The sequence below is a fragment of the Tupaia chinensis genome, unplaced genomic scaffold (genome assembly GCF_000334495.1).
Source record: "Tupaia chinensis unplaced genomic scaffold, TupChi_1.0 Scaffold000322_1, whole genome shotgun sequence".
NCBI lineage: Eukaryota > Metazoa > Chordata > Mammalia > Scandentia > Tupaiidae > Tupaia > Tupaia belangeri.
The window spans coordinates 4,446,743-4,466,168 of NW_006159816.1; the positions used below are offsets into that span (position 1 = coordinate 4,446,743).

General features: G+C 37.2%; 1 protein-coding gene across 1 annotated transcript in view; it reads left to right on the forward strand.

Annotated features, from left to right (window-relative positions):
* TTN (titin) overlaps positions 1-19,426 on the forward strand; it is a 306,431-nt gene that overhangs the window by 108,100 nt on the left and 178,905 nt on the right. The window contains 22 exon segments of the mRNA XM_027773115.1: positions 356-643; positions 750-1,028; positions 1,137-1,415; positions 1,508-1,786; positions 2,419-2,706; positions 2,851-3,138; positions 3,887-4,177; positions 6,218-6,505; positions 7,928-8,020; positions 8,137-8,422; positions 9,164-9,347; positions 9,479-9,568; positions 9,666-9,933; positions 10,031-10,291; positions 12,114-12,323; positions 12,531-12,608; positions 13,268-13,294; positions 13,743-13,802; positions 14,115-14,198; positions 16,304-16,378; positions 17,477-17,527; positions 18,625-19,029. Of these exon segments, the coding sequence (XP_027628916.1) occupies positions 356-643; positions 750-1,028; positions 1,137-1,415; positions 1,508-1,786; positions 2,419-2,706; positions 2,851-3,138; positions 3,887-4,177; positions 6,218-6,505; positions 7,928-8,020; positions 8,137-8,422; positions 9,164-9,347; positions 9,479-9,568; positions 9,666-9,933; positions 10,031-10,291; positions 12,114-12,323; positions 12,531-12,608; positions 13,268-13,294; positions 13,743-13,802; positions 14,115-14,198; positions 16,304-16,378; positions 17,477-17,527; positions 18,625-19,029 (4,452 nt within the window).

Below are 19,426 nucleotides of genomic sequence, written 5' to 3' on the forward strand. Positions count from 1 at the left end.
TATATATACATATGTATCTGTATATACATGTGTGAGTGTGTGTGTATTTCTGAAAAGGTGGTAGGAATAAAATTTAATCCATGGATAAGCTTAAACCTTCCACTATCACTTACATTGGAATGATTCACCATACAATGATTCAAAGCAAAAAGAGACTGAAATGCCTAACAAGTCCACTAGCACATCCTGCCCACTGATTATCCAGGTTTTGGGTTGTGTGAACACGTAGGGGATTCTTTGATATCCCTGTAAAAAATCTAAGCAATATTTTTGGATATTTCTGGGAAAAAAAATTGCCTCCTCAAGTCAATTTATAACCGATGGCCCTCTCGTTTGCCTTTTGATTACCTTTCAGACCGAACTGTTCCTCCTTCATTCACAAGAAAGTTGAAAGAGACGAATGGTTTATCTGGCTCCTCGGTTGTGATGGAGTGCAAAGTCTATGGCTCGCCTCCCATCTCTGTCTCCTGGTTCCATGAAGGAAATGAGATCAGCATCGGAAGGAAATACCAGACCACCCTGACAGATAACACCTGTGCTTTAACTGTGAACATGCTGGAAGAATCAGATGCTGGCAACTACACGTGTGTAGCTACTAACGTGGCTGGTTCTGATGAATGTAGCGCTCCTTTGACTGTGAGAGGTCAGTTTGACGCACTGTCAGGAAGAACTGCATTTCCTAGCTTATTAAGCATTCTTCTCACACTGCATAAATACTAAACTTTTTCTGACATGTGCTTTGTGTTTAGAGCCACCATCTTTTGTTCAGAAACCCGATCCCATGGATGTTTTAACTGGGGCCAATGTAACATTTACAAGCATCATAAAAGGAACACCTCCTTTCAGCATTAGCTGGTTCAAGGGTAGCAGTGAAGTAGTGCCAGGGAACAAATGTAATGTGTCTTTGGAGGATTCCGTTGCTGAGCTGGAGCTGTTTGATGTAGACACATCACAAAGTGGAGAATATACTTGCATAGTGACTAATGAAGCTGGCAAGGCTTCCTGTACAACACATCTCTACATAAAAGGTCTGTTTGCTATTCCACATTGATAAGGTTAACGTGCACGTAGCAATTGGATGTCTATGGTGGTGTGTATAGGAATTCTATTTCATATTTTCAATTCATTTACTTTAGCCGCAGCCAAATTTGTGAAGAGGCTCAATGATTACAGCATAGAGAAAGGAAAATCCCTGATCTTAGAGGGTACTTTCACTGGAACGCCTCCCATTTCGGTTACATGGAAGAAAAACGGCATAAATATAACTCCTTCTCAGAGGTGTAATATAACCACAACTGAAAAATCGGCAATCCTGGAAATTCCGAGTAGCACAGTGGAAGATGCAGGACAGTACAACTGCTACATCGAAAATGCTTCTGGGAAAGACTCCTGTTCGGCACAAATTCTGATACTAGGTTCGTAATAATTGCACATTGATAGCTTTCTATACAAGCAATGAATGATCTGGCATGCCTCTTCCATGACTGATTATCTTTCTTGGCTTCAGAACCACCATATTTTGTTAAGCAATTGGAGCCTGTTAAGGTGACGGTTGGAGATTCTGCCTCTTTACAATGCCAGCTTGCTGGGACCCCTGAAATTGGAGTATCCTGGTATAAAGGAGATATGAAACTGAGACCGACTGCTACCTACAAAATGCATTTTAGAAACAATGTCGCTACACTGGTTTTCAACCAGGTTGATAGTCATGACAGCGGAGAGTACATCTGCAAAGCTGAAAACAGCGTGGGCGAAGTTTCTTCCTCAACTTTCCTTACTGTTCAAGGTGAGTGCAATTTTTAAAAGTGAATGAATTTGTTTCTTTTTAACAAGATTTACAATATCTGGTGAAGACTGTTTTTTGAGGAATCTCTTTCCTAATGTTACATTTCCATGAAGTAATTTCAACGAAAGTTAGAGGCGTATCCCTCTCTATAGCCTTTACAGTGAAAGATAAATGACTAAATCTTCATTTGGGAGGTCCAAGTTTCCACTTGCCTCTATAATGAAATCTTTAGGAAAAATAAATAACCATGTATTTTTAAATTCCATTCTATAAAAGTCTCAGTCAAATTGCTAGAAGGCAATCTTAAAACCTCATTAAAAAAAAAAAGAAGAAGAAGAAAAAGAAAGAGAATAAAGGCAGTTTTAAAACTAAAGGAATATGCCACACACTCAGAGACATTTCTCTATCTAGTGGCTCACAGATTTTTTTGTACATACTGTGCATTAGGAGTAACTGCAGAGTGAAATGCATAAGTCTTATATGCTTCTCTACATCTCCAAGTTAGTCCAAGAGATGTTAATCTTTCCTGATACTTTGGTAGAGATACCATTTATACTTATATGTAATTGTGAGATTATTCAGTAAATTAAAAATGTCCAGAAGTAGTCATCACTTTTATCTTGTTCCTACAGAACAAAAACTTCCACCATCATTTTCTCGACAATTAAGAGATGTTCAAGAAACAGTGGGACTGCCAGTTGTATTTGAATGTGCCGTAAACGGGTCAGAACCTATCTCGGTCTCTTGGTTTAAAGATGGCAAGCCATTGAAAGACAGCCCAAATGTACAAACATCATTTTTAGATAATGTGGCCACTCTCAACATTTTTCAAACAGACCGGAGCCTTGCGGGCCAATATTCTTGCACGGCTACAAATCCCATAGGTTCTGCTTCTTCTAATGCCAGACTCATCCTCACAGGTTTGTGGATTCTTAAACTTCTCTTCCCATCATTAAAATTTCTCTAATCAAATATGAAATTAAGGAGAAAATACTATGATTTCTGAACAGTAAGATGATCCCAGTGTCAAGCCCTGAAACCTTGTCTTTCTGCTCTCCTCTTAGAGGGGAAGAACCCACCCTTCTTTGACATCCCCGTCTCCCCTGTGGATGCTGTGGTGGGAGAAAGTGCTGACTTTGAGTGCCATGTCACTGGAACACAACCAATAAAAGTCACCTGGGCCAAAGACAGCAGAGAGATACGAAGCGGTGGAAACTACCAGATCAGTTACCTGGAAAACAGCGCCCACCTGACCATCCTCAAGGTGGACAAAGGAGACTCGGGACAGTATACCTGCTTTGCTGTGAATGAAGTGGGAAAGGACTCCTGCACAGCTCAGCTGAACATAAAAGGTATCGCTTATTTTGCATGTTGTCTAACAGTGTCCCATTAATATGATACAAATATAATCACAACTTTTATTAACATAAGTAACATTTAGGACTTTTTTAAAAATAAGTGACATAAAATGTCTAAGAGGAAATAAGTTTTTTTTTTTTTTGATTATTGCTTTTGGGTGTGTGTTGTGTGTGTGTGTGTGTGTGAGTGTGTGTGTGTTCACTGGAAAGAGACAGAGAAAGAGAAAGAGGGAAAGTGAGACCTCACCCCCCGGGGGGATAGCCATGCTGCTGTCCTTTCTTCTCCATTCTCCTCTTGGGATTTTGGGCAGGCACACACACATGCTCAGCGTGATTTTCAAGCCATCAGTCCAGGACTCACACTGCAAAGTCGATCATGTGGGATCTAGCTGCCTTTGCCTCCATGCTATGTGCTGGCCTGAAAAGTGCTCTTTTTAAGTGTTTACCTTTATAAAACTTTATATATCTCACTTAACCTAGGACCACCCTCCTTTCCCCCCCCAAATGTCTGGTTCTGTAAATGACCATAAGTTATTTTTATCTTCCAGACAATATGGCAGACAACAAATCAGAATAGGCTTATGGAAGAAAGAAAAAATGTTTAGGAACATAAACTGATACACTTTATTTAGTTAGTCAGCCTTGATTTTGAACTAAACGTATGATTTAGTTTCCCTTAAAAGCCTTATGTTAATAAACTGCTTCTGGGTTCCATTTCACATATTCTCGCAATTTCTTACAGAGCGACTGACCCCACCAAGTTTCACTAAAAAGCTCTCGGAGACAGTAGAAGAAACAGAAGGAAATTCTTTCAGACTTGAGGGGCGTGTAGCTGGTTCTCAGCCTATAACTGTTGCCTGGTACAAAAATAATATAGAGATACATCCAACCTCCAACTGTGAAATAACATTCAAGAATAACACCCTGCTATTACAAGTCAAGAAAGCAAGCATGGCTGATGCTGGTTTGTACACATGCAAAGTATCAAATGATGCAGGTTCTGCTCTGTGTACATCTTCAATTGTCATCAAAGGTTCGTCATCTTCAAAGCCCCAGCCTGTTGTGTTTTTCCTCACTGCCTATCAAATTGCCATGTGCATGTCTTCTGACACACTAAGTTATAAGAAACTTGAGCATACATTATTTAATTGGCTTGCCATCGTTCCATATATGTTTTCTAAAAATATTTATTATTTGTAACTTAATTAAGTGGCAGTTTATACATGATGGGGAAAATTAGGCATCATCTAATAAAGAAAGTAAAATCTAGCTTTCTAAATCATGTATCAAAATTCTCTCAGACAGTGAAAAGTCTAATCCTACTTCAAAATGTGGACATAGGTGACATTTATTTTTATGAAGCACTTTTGTTTCCAAAATTTCTAATATTGTTCATTGCATATTGTATAACTCTGCTTATTTTGAGATATTTAACAGAATGAAACCTTCTGTTTTCTGAGTATGATATATTTCTAAAGTATTATTGTTTGGTGTGTATTACCTAGAACTTTTGAGCTGTAAATGAATATACATCTTAGACAAAAAGGTAAAATTTGTTCCAGAAGACAAAAGTTGAGTGGGGAAATGTGAATCATTATGGGAGATGTATTTAAATATACAGTGATAGCTTGAGGCAAAGTCATAGACTGTGTTGTTTAAGGATATTTGCTTTATCTGCTTACCTGATGGTAATGGTGTCATCCAGATCATTCTAATACAGATACATCAAAAGCACTTTACAGATTGACTTCCTGCAACAGCTTGCAATTAATTATCAAGTCTGATTGTCTGGTTGGTCATCTCAGCACAGATAATAGGTTAATATTATTGATAGGTTAATATCACCAATAACTTAATATCACTGACTTGTCTTAACTAAAAATTCAAATTATAGCACTCATTTAACTGAACTTAGATGCATTTGCTTTTTTTGAAAGAGAGACATTTTTGCTATACGGCACATGTGCTTCTCAGAGAGACAGAGGGAGACCGAGATACAGAAAGTGAGAAGTCACCCCTCCCCCCCATGGGAGGTGGCCATACTGCAATCCCTTCTCCATTCTCCACAGGATTTTGGGTACATGTGCACACATGCCCAGCATGAGTTTCAAATTGCCAAGTCCAGGACTCAAACCCTGGTCGACCACGTGGGAGTCCAGTGCCTTAACTACTATAATACCTGCTGGTCCCTCCTTTTGCTTTTAAAATGCCACTGCTAAGTATTTATTTTAGTAAAATTAAAGTGTATACTTAGTAGTGGTTAATATTCACAATTTACATTCATGACACTGTTGCCATTGAGCAGATAAATACTTTCTATAGTATTTTGAGGCTGCTTATCTACAGGAATTTTTAAAGAGCAGGAATCAAAAATTTTAACCTTTGCAATCACAGATGTTGGCCTTATTCTTCTTACACAGAGATCTTAGAACCATTGAATAAAATCATTACATAATATCAACTTGCACATGGCCTTTCTACCATGTTACTTGTGTCTTCATCACTCAGTTTCAGGTGAACACTGAATTTCCATTACGACTGGGCTATGATTGGATTCTAAAACCTAAAGATGAACAAAAGAAAAATCACTTATTATGATGTTTGCTCACAGATTATGCAACTATTGGCTTTCTTTCCCAGAAGGTTCTTTTCCAAATCATTGCTGCTCTAAAGGAAGAAAATTCCCCGATAAGCCCTTAGTTTTTAGGGCTCAGCAACAATGCGGCTATCTGCATGTTTGCGAGAATCAATAGTGTGCCCCATGGCCCGGAGGTTCATAGTAACTGCCGGTGCAGTGTTTGCAGTACTCAATCAGGACTCGGATGCCTGGGTGACTTGTGGGCAGCAACGCATCTGTTCTTTGCTTGTTTTCAAACCTTTATCTTTAAAAAAAATACATGTTCAGCAGTTGCCTCAGAGAGAAATAAAGGAGGCCAGACTCATTCACAATAGCAACAAGTGTTACCTGTTAGAGACAAAACTGTTCTACTCTTTTTTTGTCTTTTGTGAACTTGAGTACTTTTTTGTCTTTGAGTTCCTTGTGTTCTTCATGAAAATACCTTTTCAATTCCAGAACCTAAGAAACCACCCGTGTTTGATCAGCACCTTACTCCGGTAACTGCAAGTGAAGGAGAATTCGTGCAGCTGAGTTGCCACGTCCGGGGATCCGAGCCGATTAGGATCCAGTGGTTGAAGGCTGGCCGGGAAGTAAAGCCTTCAGACAGATGCAGCTTCAGCTTTGCAAACGGGACAGCTGTGCTGGAACTCAAGGATGCGTCTAAAGCAGATTCAGGAGATTATGTGTGTAAAGCTTCGAATGCAGCTGGAAGTGACACTTCCAAATCAAAAGTGACCATTAAAGGTAAACATTTCAAAAGTATTAATGCAGATCAAGCCAAAAACTGCTCATATTTGCTTATTACAGTTTAAATAAGAAAAGAATGTGATTTTTGGAATATGTTATTACTTATTTGCTGTTTGTAACCTTGTTAGGATTAGAATATTAGGTGATTTAGTGGAAATAATTTTAATATGAATGATCTGAAATTCTTTCAAGTTTATCACCCTATTTCTTGAATTTCTTTTTACCATATCCAAGGCTTGGGTGTAGCTAGTGGAGTGCCAAAAATGGTGATATATTAATGTACTATAAGATAGCCTAATGTCATAGCCCCAGAAAATCCTGTAATATAAAGCCAAGCCTAGAAATATAAGATTTGGAGCCCAGCAGGTGGCATAGTGGTTAAGGTGCTGGACTCCCAACATGGCCAATCACATTTCAAGTCTCAGACTCCGCGACTTGAAACTTAGGCCAAGCATGTATGTGCATATGCCCAAAATCCCTAGAGGGAAAGGAGGAGAAAGGATTGCAGCATGACCATCCCCTATGAAGTGATTTGTCATTTTTCTCTTTCTATATCTTTCTGTGTGTCTCTGGCAAGCACACATGCCCTATGGCAAAAACCTCTCTCTATGATTTTTGGAATATGTTATTACTTATTTGCTGTTTGTAACCTTGTTAGGATTAGAATATTAGGTGATTTAGTGGAAATAATTTTAATATGAATGATCTGAAATTCTTTCAAGTTTATCACCCTATTTCTTGAATTTCTTTTTACCATATCCAAGGCTTGGGTGTAGCTAGTGGAGTGCCAAAAATGGTGATATATTAATGTACTATAAGATAGCCTAATGTCATAGCCCCAGAAAATCCTGTAATATAAAGCCAAGCCTAGAAATATAAGATTTGGAGCCCAGCAGGTGGCATAGTGGTTAAGGTGCTGGACTCCCAACATGGCCAATCACATTTCAAGTCTCAGACTCCGCGACTTGAAACTTAGGCCAAGCATGTATGTGCATATGCCCAAAATCCCTAGAGGGAAAGGAGGAGAAAGGATTGCAGCATGACCATCCCCTATGAAGTGATTTGTCATTTTTCTCTTTCTATATCTTTCTGTGTGTCTCTGGCAAGCACACATGCCCTATGGCAAAAACCTCTCTCTAAAAAAAAAAAAAAACTAAAAAAGAAAGAAAGAAATATAAGATTTCACACTATTAATTTGCTTACACTTTTAACACTTTAACCTTGAAAGCTGTCACAAGTGTAAATGTCTATGAAATATTTAACCCACATTCATTTTATATCTGTAGCTGTGGATATATATATATATTCCTAGAGTACATAATTATGACACCAACCTCCTAAAGCTGATTTTATTTATAGGAATATGTATTATAACTTTGAAGTACTTGGAATAACGAAACATGTAAATGTGTTTTTCAGACAAACCAGCTGCTGTCCCAGCAGCTAAGAAAGCAGCAGTTGATGGGAGACTGTTCTTCGTATCAGAACCTCAGAGTATCAGGGTGGTAGAAAGTGAGTACTTCACAAAAAGCACATCTGTCTCTTCTGCTTTTTACTCATAACTCAATTTTTGAAGAAGCTGTTTTGGAGAATTAACCTCTGTTTCATTTGTTTTTATTATTTCTTAGAAACCACTGCAACGTTCATTGCAAAAGTTGGAGGAGATCCAATCCCAAACGTTAAATGGACAAAAGGGAAGTGGAGGCAACTGAATCAAGGAGGCCGCATTTCTATCCACCAAAAAGGCGACGAAGCAAAGCTGGAGATTAGAGACACCACAAAAACGGATTCTGGGTTATACCGATGTGTTGCATTTAACAAGCATGGTGAAATTGAAAGTAATGTTAACCTCCAGGTGGATGAAAGGAAGAAACAAGAGAAAATTGAAGGTGATCTCAGAGCAATGCTGAAGAAGTAAGTTGTTTAAAAACCACACACAACAATTTTCCATTCACAAAAAGAATCAAGAGGCCTGGGATCAGCCATTTTAAGATTGAGATGTTTAAAGCACATAAAGACATGTCAACAGAAACAGAGTTTAAAAAATACACAACATTTGGGTGGAAATTAGTGATTCATTATGATTGATTTCTGAATTATTAAGATTTTAAGTAGATAGAAATGGCTTATAGAGAAGCCCTCATCTCCTGCTTGTCTAAAGAACAAATGTTTTTTCTATAAATGATTTCTTATGCAGTGAATGTTTTTCTATATCAACTGATTTAAATTCTTTGGTAAATAACTTCGATACAGTATTTTCAACTTACTAATTTAATCAACACTGAGAGCTCTTCCACGATTTATAATATTTATCTATAGTTGAAGTTTTCCCTTACTGTTCTTATTTTTTCTGACATTGTAATACTTTAGTTAGGTTATCTGGTTGTCAGATTTATAGAAATGCTAGTATTCTTTCCTTTCTTAAATTCTTTGATCAAATTTCTGCACTTTGTAACAAAGTCTTAATCCATCTGATCATAATCCACTCCATCTCCATCTTGTCTTTATTGTTTCATAGTTAACATGGTGAAATTTCTCAAAAGGAAATTTATGAGAAAAATGTTAATTACATTCATAATCTTTAAGTGATAACAGAACATTCCAAATAAACAGAGACAGGTGATTTGTGCTTACTGTATTTCTCATTTCACTTAGGACTCCAGCCTTAAAGAAAGGGTCTGGGGAAGAAGAGGAAATCGACATCATGGAACTTCTCAAAAATGTTGACCCTAAAGAATATGAAAAATATGCTCGCATGTATGGAATCACTGATTTCCGGGGGCTTCTTCAAGCTTTTGAGCTGCTTAAGCAAAGTCAAGAAGAAGAGACCCATAGATTGGTATGAATCTTCAAATTTTGCATCACATTGAATATACCCTAAACAGCATCAAGAATAAAAGTTGAATACAGTCGTGTATCCTCTAATTGAGATTTCATTTCACATGTAATGCTTTTTTTCCCCTCCCGCAGGAAATTGAGGAAATAGAAAAGTCAGAGAAGGAAGAAAAGGAATTTGAGGAACTAGTATCATTTATTCAGCAAAGGCTGTCACAGACAGAGGTACAATGAATTATGCTGTTAATAAAACGGACAAATTCTACTGGGCATTATAAATAAAAGGAGTGACTAACATGTTTTAACTTTTTTATTCTCCTAGCCTGTCACTTTGATCAAGGATATTGAAAATCAGACCGTTTTGAAAGATAATGATGCTATCTTTGAAATTGACATTAAGATTAATTATCCAGAAATCAAACTGTCATGGTACAAAGGGACCGAAAAACTAGAACCCAGTGATAAATTTGAAATATATATTGATGGTGACCGCCATATACTCAGAGTCAAAAACTGTCAACTTAAGGATCAGGGCAATTATCGATTGGTTTGTGGCCCACACATCGCTAGTGCTAAACTAACTGTAATCGGTAAGTTAGAAAAGGATTATTAAAAACTCATGAAATTAAACTACTGTTGAGCATATCTGCATGTGATATTGAACAAAATGTACATTGTGTCATACAGAGCCTGCTTGGGAACGACATCTTCAGGATGTTACTTTGAAAGAAGGCCAGACTTGTACCATGACTTGCCAATTTTCCGTGCCAAATGTAAAATCTGAATGGTTCAGAAATGGCAGAATCCTTAAACCCCAAGGTAGACACAAAACAGAAGTGGAACACAAAGTCCATAAACTGACTATTGCTAATGTTCGAGCAGAAGACCAGGGTCAGTATACCTGCAAATATGAAGACTTGGAAACTTCAGCAGAGCTTAGAATTGAAGGTAGGTGAAAGACTGGATGGAGCTCCAGTACACAGCATAGGTGCAAATGTGCAGGACCCTCACAGCCCTGCTAGTGCACACATTCCTGAGTGTCCGTGTGGTCTCATCCCTCAGCACGTATTCTCATGGAATTTCATTAAATCTCAAAATTCATACAAAATTAAAAGGGAAGTGTTCAAATAAGTACCAATTTTTATGCATTTTTTTTTAGACCAGCAGCAGATTTTCTAAACTAAGACCTGATTTAAACAGTTATTCCTGTTTAAAGCCTATGATTCTTGGGGTCAACAGGTGGCATGGTGGTTAAGATGCTGAAATCCCATATGGCTGACCATGGTTTAAGTCCTGGACCTGGCAGCTTGCTTTCTCAGTTTCTCTCTCTTTCTGTCTCTCAGGTCAAATTTAAAAAATAATACAGATGAATAAAATTAAATACAATAAAGCTTTTAAAAATATATAAATAAATACTATGATTTTGCTTCCTAGAAAAAAATCTTGGACATGACATTATCTCAACAATTTAAATATAGAGGGTCTTGGCTACAAATTAATATTTTCTATTGTGTTTATAAGACTTAATTTTACTTTATCTGAATGAAATTTTACTGATAAAATTAACATTTATAATGTGTAATTAGTAGCTATCTTTCAAAAATACTTATTTCATTTAAGGATCATATTTCTACCTTCTGAATCTCTGAAATTAAGCTAAAATCTCAGCAACAGTATTATAAAAATTAGAAGCATTTTCTAACAACAATATTATAAAAATTAGAAGAATTTCCTAATTGTGTGGATTTGTCAAAGAACCCTCAAACTGTACTGGGAAAAGCTTTGAATATGTTAATAATAGCATCTACCTCCAATTGTTGGTGCCCGTTTTCATTAGTTATTGAAACACAACCATGAGATCTTATTTATTTAAGCATATCAACTTTTCTGAGCTTAATTTATAAGGAATAACAATATCTGGATGGAAATTTCAAAACATTTTAAGCCGGTTTCAACTTTAAGAGTCCAGTTGAAAGTGCTAACAATTTTTAAATAAATGTTTACTATAATTCTTTGATTAAAAATCTCAGCAGAGTAATATGATTTCGAAGATGTCCATAGTATAATTTACATGTAATTCTAGATGATCATATATTATATTTATATAATGTCTTACTTGTCACATATTCTTTTATAAGGTAAGATTTAGGAGGACACTCCACTCAAAGCCATTCTCCTGGGAAACACTCTCGCTCTCTAGGAGTACTGACTCCTTTGTGTGTGCTTGTATGTGCTTAGAAAGCAGGTTGCAAAACTCTAGGAGAACAAAAGACCTCTTGAAACTTAGAAATACTGATTTTCTAATGAGTTTTAAGTTATTTGACAGGAGAGGTTGTACATATTAGACAATTTTAGATCTTGAATATCAAATTTTATTTTACTAACGCAATAAATTACAGAGTAAAAGTAAGTTTTTGTACCCTCTGTGATGAACCCTCCATTTTGTTCATTTAAAAATTTTATTTTACTTTTGGGTTAGAAGTTCTTTTTAGTATTTCGTTCACATAACTATTTTGAGGACTCTCCGGATAGCTACACTTTTTACATTGATCCTGCAGGAATACACTTAAGAATTGGGGTAATTTTTTTGGTTACTGATATTAAAAAAAGCATTTTCTTCTTTTTTGTGTTTTTAGATGTTTCTGCTATTTAATGATGCAACAGAGAGACGTTAAATATCTAGGAGGAAAGCACCTATTTTAAATATCTAGGAAAATGAGAAGATTCCTCTCTATATGCCTAACTTTGAGTTCTCTTTGTATTTAAACAGCTGAACCAATTCAGTTTACAAAGCGCATACAGAACATTGTGGTGAGTGAGCACCAGTCTGCCACCTTCGAGTGCGAAGTGTCCTTTGATGATGCCATTGTAACATGGTACAAAGGACCAACAGAACTGACTGAGAGCCAGAAATACAACTTTAGGAATGACGGTCGCTGCCATTACATGACCATCCACAACGTGACCCCAGATGATGAAGGTAACATCACTGACAGTTTCCTGGAGAATGTATGTTAACCCTCATCAGTTTACTGTTTCTCCCCGGTGTATGCTGACATTCTGGCATTCGATATAGAATGCTTCTTTTTCAGAAAAGACAAGTGTAAATAGACACATACCTATATTTAAATAAAGAAGTTATTTGCAACCTACTAGAATGTGAAAGTTTGGTGATTCCTCTCCTTAGGTGTCTATTCAGTAATTGCTCGACTGGAGCCACGAGGTGAAGCGAGAAGCACAGCAGAGCTGTATTTAACAACTAAAGGTGAGAAAGCGCCACACTGCAGGTTAGGCACAGTGGCGCATGCTGGTAAGGCACTGCTCCACAGGCTAAGCCCACCAGGGAGACCTGGGTTCAATACCAGCTCACTCTAAAAAGCTAGGTATTAATCTGATGACATAGTCCCAGTTACTAAGGTGCCTGAGGCAGGAGGATTATGACAGAGTGAGACCATCTTAAAATAATAATAATTTTTTCCCAACCATGTTATACACTCTAAAAATGTATAGTGATTAAATGTAAATTTACATATATATGTATATATATACATATATACACATATATATACATACATACATACATATATACATATATATACACACACATATACACACACACATACACACACACACACACACACATACACACATACTTTATTTATTTATTTTAATTTGACCAGAGAGGGACAGAGTGTTAAAGAGAGAGAGTGTGAGAAAATGAAGCAAGCCACCAGGTCTGGGGCTTGAACTGTGGTTGGCCAGGGGGCACCTTAACCACCGTGCCATCTTCTGGTCCCAGTCATAAATATATTAATAATAATGGTGATAATAAATTAAATTCAAAAGCCACATTGCTATCTTTGATACAAGTAACCTTCCCAGACAATTCTAAATTTTAAAACATCACTTTTCTTTCTTTTGCAGAAATAAAACTTGAGCTAAAACCTCCTGGTAAGTTTTTATTTTTTTGTTTTAATTCAATCCTTGATAAAAAATAAATTCAGTGTATCTTTTGAAATAAGAGATGCCAAAATAGAATGTATAAAATAATCTTTTAAATAAAATACTATCCAGTAAAAATATTATTCGGCTTAATTATTTTAAGTAAAAAAACCAAAATACTAAACTTTGTGAGTTTGAGAAATTAGGGCTAATAAGGTCTTATTAAGGTCTTATAGATTCACTGATTTCTAGGATCCTGCCAAATGGTGCAACTGCAAAATAGAACCATATTTTGCAGGGAATAAACTTGCCCAGTTAGTTGCATAAAGAAACCTAACGTCTTCATGTCTGTATGTTGTGTTCTGTTACTGGAATGCCTGACAAATACATCTTAGCTGTCTTATAAATACCTGTGGTCTCAGTTCCTCTGTGCTTATCATTACACATCTCTTTTCAGACATTCCAGACTCCAGGGTTCCAATCCCAACCATGCCTATCAGAGCAGTACCACCAGAAGGTAAGACCCAGTCCCTCAACATCTGGACATGAAGCAGCCATATTCTACCTCTAGGACATTATCAACGTCCAACCCATAGCAGAGAGTCAGAACTGACCCTTTATTGCTCACCTCGTCACTGTGTAATTAATAAATCAAAGCAAGAGTAGCTAAAATGATAAATATATACTACTTATATTTGCTCTTATTGACTAATAGATACTGTCACACCTTTGAAGCACTAAAATCAATGCATAGACTTCGCGTTATTCTTCACACAACACAGGAAACTAAAACATGTGACTAATTGATGATGGCATTTATTTTCTTCAGAAATCCCTCCTGTGGTTGCTCCTCCTATCCCTCTTTTGCTGCCAACACCTGAAGAAAAGAAGCCTCCAGCAAAACGTATTGAAGGTATTGTATGCTCTCTACCAAATGTCAAAAGAAGGAATTTCATTATAGCTACCCGGAAAAATGTGGCTTAATATAACACGTTGGCCCTCTAGTGGCTGACTAAAAGACATGTACTTGAAACTGAAAATCATCAGACAAACCAAACATTACAGTTGGTATTAAATTACTTTATTTTAGTCCAGAAGGTGGCATGGAAATTAAGGCACTGGACTCCCCCATGGCCCACTGTGTTCTTCGAGTACAGATGGGTGGCTTGAAAATCACACCAGGAGCGTGTTTTGTCAGGTACCAAACAAAGTCAAGTTTTAAAGAACAATCAACACTATATTTGAGAAAAACACAAACCATGTTTTACAATTTGACTACACATTACTATGCTTTATTTCCATAAGCTACACTATAAATTGATTCTTTTACTATTCTGTTGTTGTTATACATGCCAGGGAAATTTTAAAAAATGAAAAGTTAATTTTCCATTAATATTCCAATGATTTCATTCAAATAAAGGATTTTTGTTTGTTTTTGTCATAGGGTATGTGTGCCCTCTGGAGAGAGACAAAGATAGAGAGATGGAAAGTAAGAGATCACTGCTCCAGGTGTTATGGCCACCCTACATGACCTTCTCCGTTCTCCTCTTGGGATCTTGGGCACACACACACACACACACACACACACACACACACACACACTGTGATTTTCAAACCACCGGGTCTGGGACTTGAGCCACTGCCTGCCGCGTGGGACTCCAGCTGCCTTAACCACCACACCACCTACTGGTCCAACCCCTCTCAAATATTTTAACAGAGAAAGTGTACTATTTATGCCCCAACGCTGCTCAGCTAAATAGGACAAGTTACCTGGGACTGTCTAGAATTAGGGAGAGTTCATAATTGCTGACAGAATTCTCCCAGCTTGGTCAGAAAAAATTTTTCATGTCAAAGTCATGTTTTTCCATACCTAAGCTACTATAACTGTAATTGTTTCCAGATTTTGCAATGTTAGTCCCCCAATACTAACTACAATTAGTATCCAACAGAGTCATCTTTCAGCCAGTCTCAGAGGACATTCAGTAAAAATACTCCCAGTTTTGTGACTAATACAATCTTTTTTTTTTTTTTTGGAGAGGTTTTTGCTATAGGGCGTGTGCGCTCGCCAGACAGACAGAGAGAGACATAGAGACAGAAAGCGAGAAATCACCCCCCAGGGAGGATGGTCACGCCGCAATCCCTTCTCCATTCTCCTCTCGGGATCATGGGCACGCACGCACACACGCCCGGCGTGAGTTTTAAGCCACCGGGTCCGAGACGCGAACCGCGGTCGACTACGTGGGAGTCCAGCGACATAGCCATTACGCTAACTGCTGGTTCCCAATACAATCTCAATTTTGAAAAGAAGCATTGGTCAACAGATAGTGTAGTGGTTACGTCTCTGGACTCCCACATGGCAGATGTTGGTTTGAGTCCCAGACCCTGTGGCTTGAAACTCACATCAGGACTGTGTGTGTGATTGTGCACCCAGAATCCTGAAAGGAGAATAGGGGAGAAGGGATTGTGACATGGCCATCCCCCTCTGGGGGTGATGTCTCACTTTGTCTCACTGTCTCTTTCTCTGTCTCTCTCTTCCTGGTGAGTGTATGCACCCTAAGGTGAAAAAAAAAAATAAAACTCTAAGAAAAGAGAAACTTCTAATTTATATAAGTGTAATTAAATATATTTCATCTACCTCTGAAATGCTCTCACAGCCTACCATAGAAGGACCTTAACTTACTAATCCACTTGTTATTCTTCCTCCTAAGAAATTTAGTATTCATATGTGAATAAAACAAAGATGAAAAATTGTACCTTGTCTATTGGTATCACTTGGATTCAGTTTCCATGTTTGGAAAACTTTAACTCTAAGCAGGCATAAAATCAGTGAAGATGTCAGATCACAGTTCATAGTCTATCTGCCTCCAAAGCTCTTCTTCTTTTGCATTCTAGTCTATTATCTTTCTAAAACAGCTATTTTATGATAATGTGTTCAGTCTCTTCTTCAACATATGAAAAATAAAGGATTTTAGTAAACCTCCTATTTTCCTGAAAAACTTATCTCTTATATCTTTTTAGTGACCAAAAAGGCTGTGAAGAAAGATACCAAAAAAGTTGTTGCAAAGCCTAAAGAAGAAGTACCACCACCTAAAGGTATGATAATTAATCAGTCAACAAGTATTTTCATGCTTTTATTCTTGGCTAAAATTTTAAATCCTAAATAATGGAGGGTGGAGGAGGGGATAAGAGTTTAAAGTATAAATGGCACTGCTTGGGCTGGCAGGTGGTGTGGTGGTTAAGGGTGCTGGATTCCCACATGGCCGACTCCAGTTTGAGAACTGGACCTGGCGACTTGCTTTTTTACTTTCTCTGTCTCTCTCTCCCCCCTATCTGGTCAAATTGAAATAAACAAATAAATAGATAAAGTTAAATAAAATAATTCTGTAAAAATAAAATAATATAAATGGCACTTCTCTCTCCTCTCACCCTCTTCTTTGACTCAGTCCTCATTCTTTCTCAATTCTTTTTTTTCCCTCACTTTTTCTCTCTTATTCTCCTGTGCCTATGTGCCTAAGGAGCCCAATGGTAACACAGAGAATTCTTGTTAACTCTGGATGGTGACTTAAGGATGGCCTTGCCCTCTGGGCCATCAACTGGTCGTGCTCAAGTCACACCAACAAAGAGTCAAGGGGCACCTCCAACCCACCTCAGAAACCTCCCTAGTTTACCTGAGATAAATGTCAGTATTGGCGCACACATGAAACAACTTTTGAAGGAGGACCAATTCAAATCCTTCTCAATTTTAATAGGTCCTAGAATGTTTTTCGGAAGATAAATCATTTGACTAAGGTTAGAGTACCCAACCCCTAAAAGAAGAGGATGCACTCAGACATTTCTGAGTGGTCATTTGTGAAATGTTTTAGAATAATAGGAAGTTCAAAAAGGATGAATATTTCATGACCTGTATAGTTAGTCTAACTGAAAAAAATAAAACAAGCATTACTCTTTAGCATTGAACATGTTAAATATTCCCTTCATATTTCATGTTAACTTAAGTAATTTTAAATTGACCTAAACTAGAATGGAATTTCAGTCTAGCATGGCATTTCTAATGAGCTACAGGAAGAAATTATAGAAACAAATTATGCAAATTAAAAATGATACTGCAAATGACTAAAAATGATGCACAGAATTAGGAAACTTCAAACAATACATAATCTGAAAATTAACATGAATTGTATCTTTTTAAAGTCCCAGAAGCCAAGAAGCCTCCTCCTCCTACTGCTTTGATTCCAGCAAAAAGTAAGTAAAGTTACTAAATAATTTTAAATAATTTTATCTTCTTTATTCCTAATGCTTGCATTGCTGTTTATTTTTATTTTAAAATATAGTGAAGTTGTAGAGCTTCCCCTACTATATTCAAATTAGCATTAGAAATGATGGCTCTGCATATTGCCCGTACCCCAGAGAGGGCATGCAGGCAGCTGTTCGTGCGCTGGGGTGCAATGGCTACAGGGAAAGAAGCAGTGCAGGTAAGAAATGCAGAGAATGCCCCTTATTTTTTAAACAGTTGTCAACACAAATATTGAGAATGATGTAAGGGTAAGCTTAAAAATGTTTTAAATCTGTTCCATAAAAGCAACTAATTGATTTTGTGGCATCATTTTAAACATCATTTCTATTAAAGTGACTAAAGAGTCACGTTTGAGAGTCATAATTGAAAGTTTAAAATTTGAAATGTATTTAAAGGATAACTACAAATTTAAATAAAGTTTAACTGCAGAAACATTAACTATAAATTTAAATATTAAAATATTATATGGAATGAAACTAGGGATTCTGCAAACTATTGCTCCCATACAACAATGGAAGGTGTGTCCATTGATTTTTTTGGGGGGAGAGGTTTTTGCTATAGGGCACGTGCGTGCGCCAGAAAGACAGAGAGAGACAGAGAGACAGAAAGTGAGAAATCCCCCCCCAGGGGGGATGGCCACGCCACAATCCCGTCTCCTCCATTCTCTTCTCAGGAACTTGGGCACGCACGCACATGCGCCCAGAGTGAGTTTAAGCCACCAGGTCCGGGACTCGACCCGCGGTCAACTACATGGGAGTCCAGTAACATAGCCATTACGCCAACTACTGGTCCCTATAACATTTTTTAACCCATTTTTCTCACACTGGGAAAAAGACTTAAATCATGAGTCCCATATATCTTGATACTCTTAATTGCGCCTCACTATCAAGCAAAATTTAAATGGAAACAATATGAAGAAAAATTTAACAAATTACCAGTATAACACTGAGATCTGAGATACTGACATTTATTGCAGATTTTCATTTAATGAAAGTTAGATGGAGGCAATTAATATGCTCATGTTTTCATTTTCTATTTATTTTAGCTCCTGAAATTATTGACGTATCCTCAAAAGCTGAAGAAGTAAAAATAATGACCATAACCAGAAAGAAAGAGGTTCAGAAAGAAAAAGAAGCTGTATATGAGAGGAAACAAGCCATCTATGAGGAGAAGAAAGTTTACATTGAGCCTCCAGAAGAGCCTTATGATGAACTGGAAGTGGAACCATACACGGAGCCATACGAAGAACCTTACTATGAAGAACCAGATGAAGACTATGAAGAAACCAAGGTCGAAGCTAAAAGGGAAGTTCATGAAGAATGGGAAGAAGATTTTGAAGAAGGGCAGGAATATTATGAAAGGGAAGAAGGTTATGATGAAGGGGAGGAGGAATGGGAAGAGACTTACCAAGAAAGAGAAGTAATTCAAGTGCAAAAGGAGGTTTACGAAGGTATGTATACAGTGGGTGATCCTTTTTCCTCTTTTCCTCCTTTTTTCAGTATGCCATTATATTTTCAGTGCTGTGAACTTGCTCTGCAATCATCTAAAATAGATAAAACGATCATTTTGATATGTTTAAGTTTAGAAATCTTTAGAAACAATCTTCAGAAGAGTCATTTTTCTTCCGTTACTTTCATGCATTGACATTTGAGCTGAATGATTGAGTCCTATTATTAAAACTCAATCCTATGTGCCACTTTGTAGTGAAAGAGTGCAAATTTTACTTTCACTGCCTCCTTGCATCTCTGCTTTAGCCTGCTTCAAACCCCAGCAGTAGGAATCATGTTAGCAAGCCTGAGCCCTAATATAATATTTACATAGTTATAATGTTAACTTGTTTCATTTGC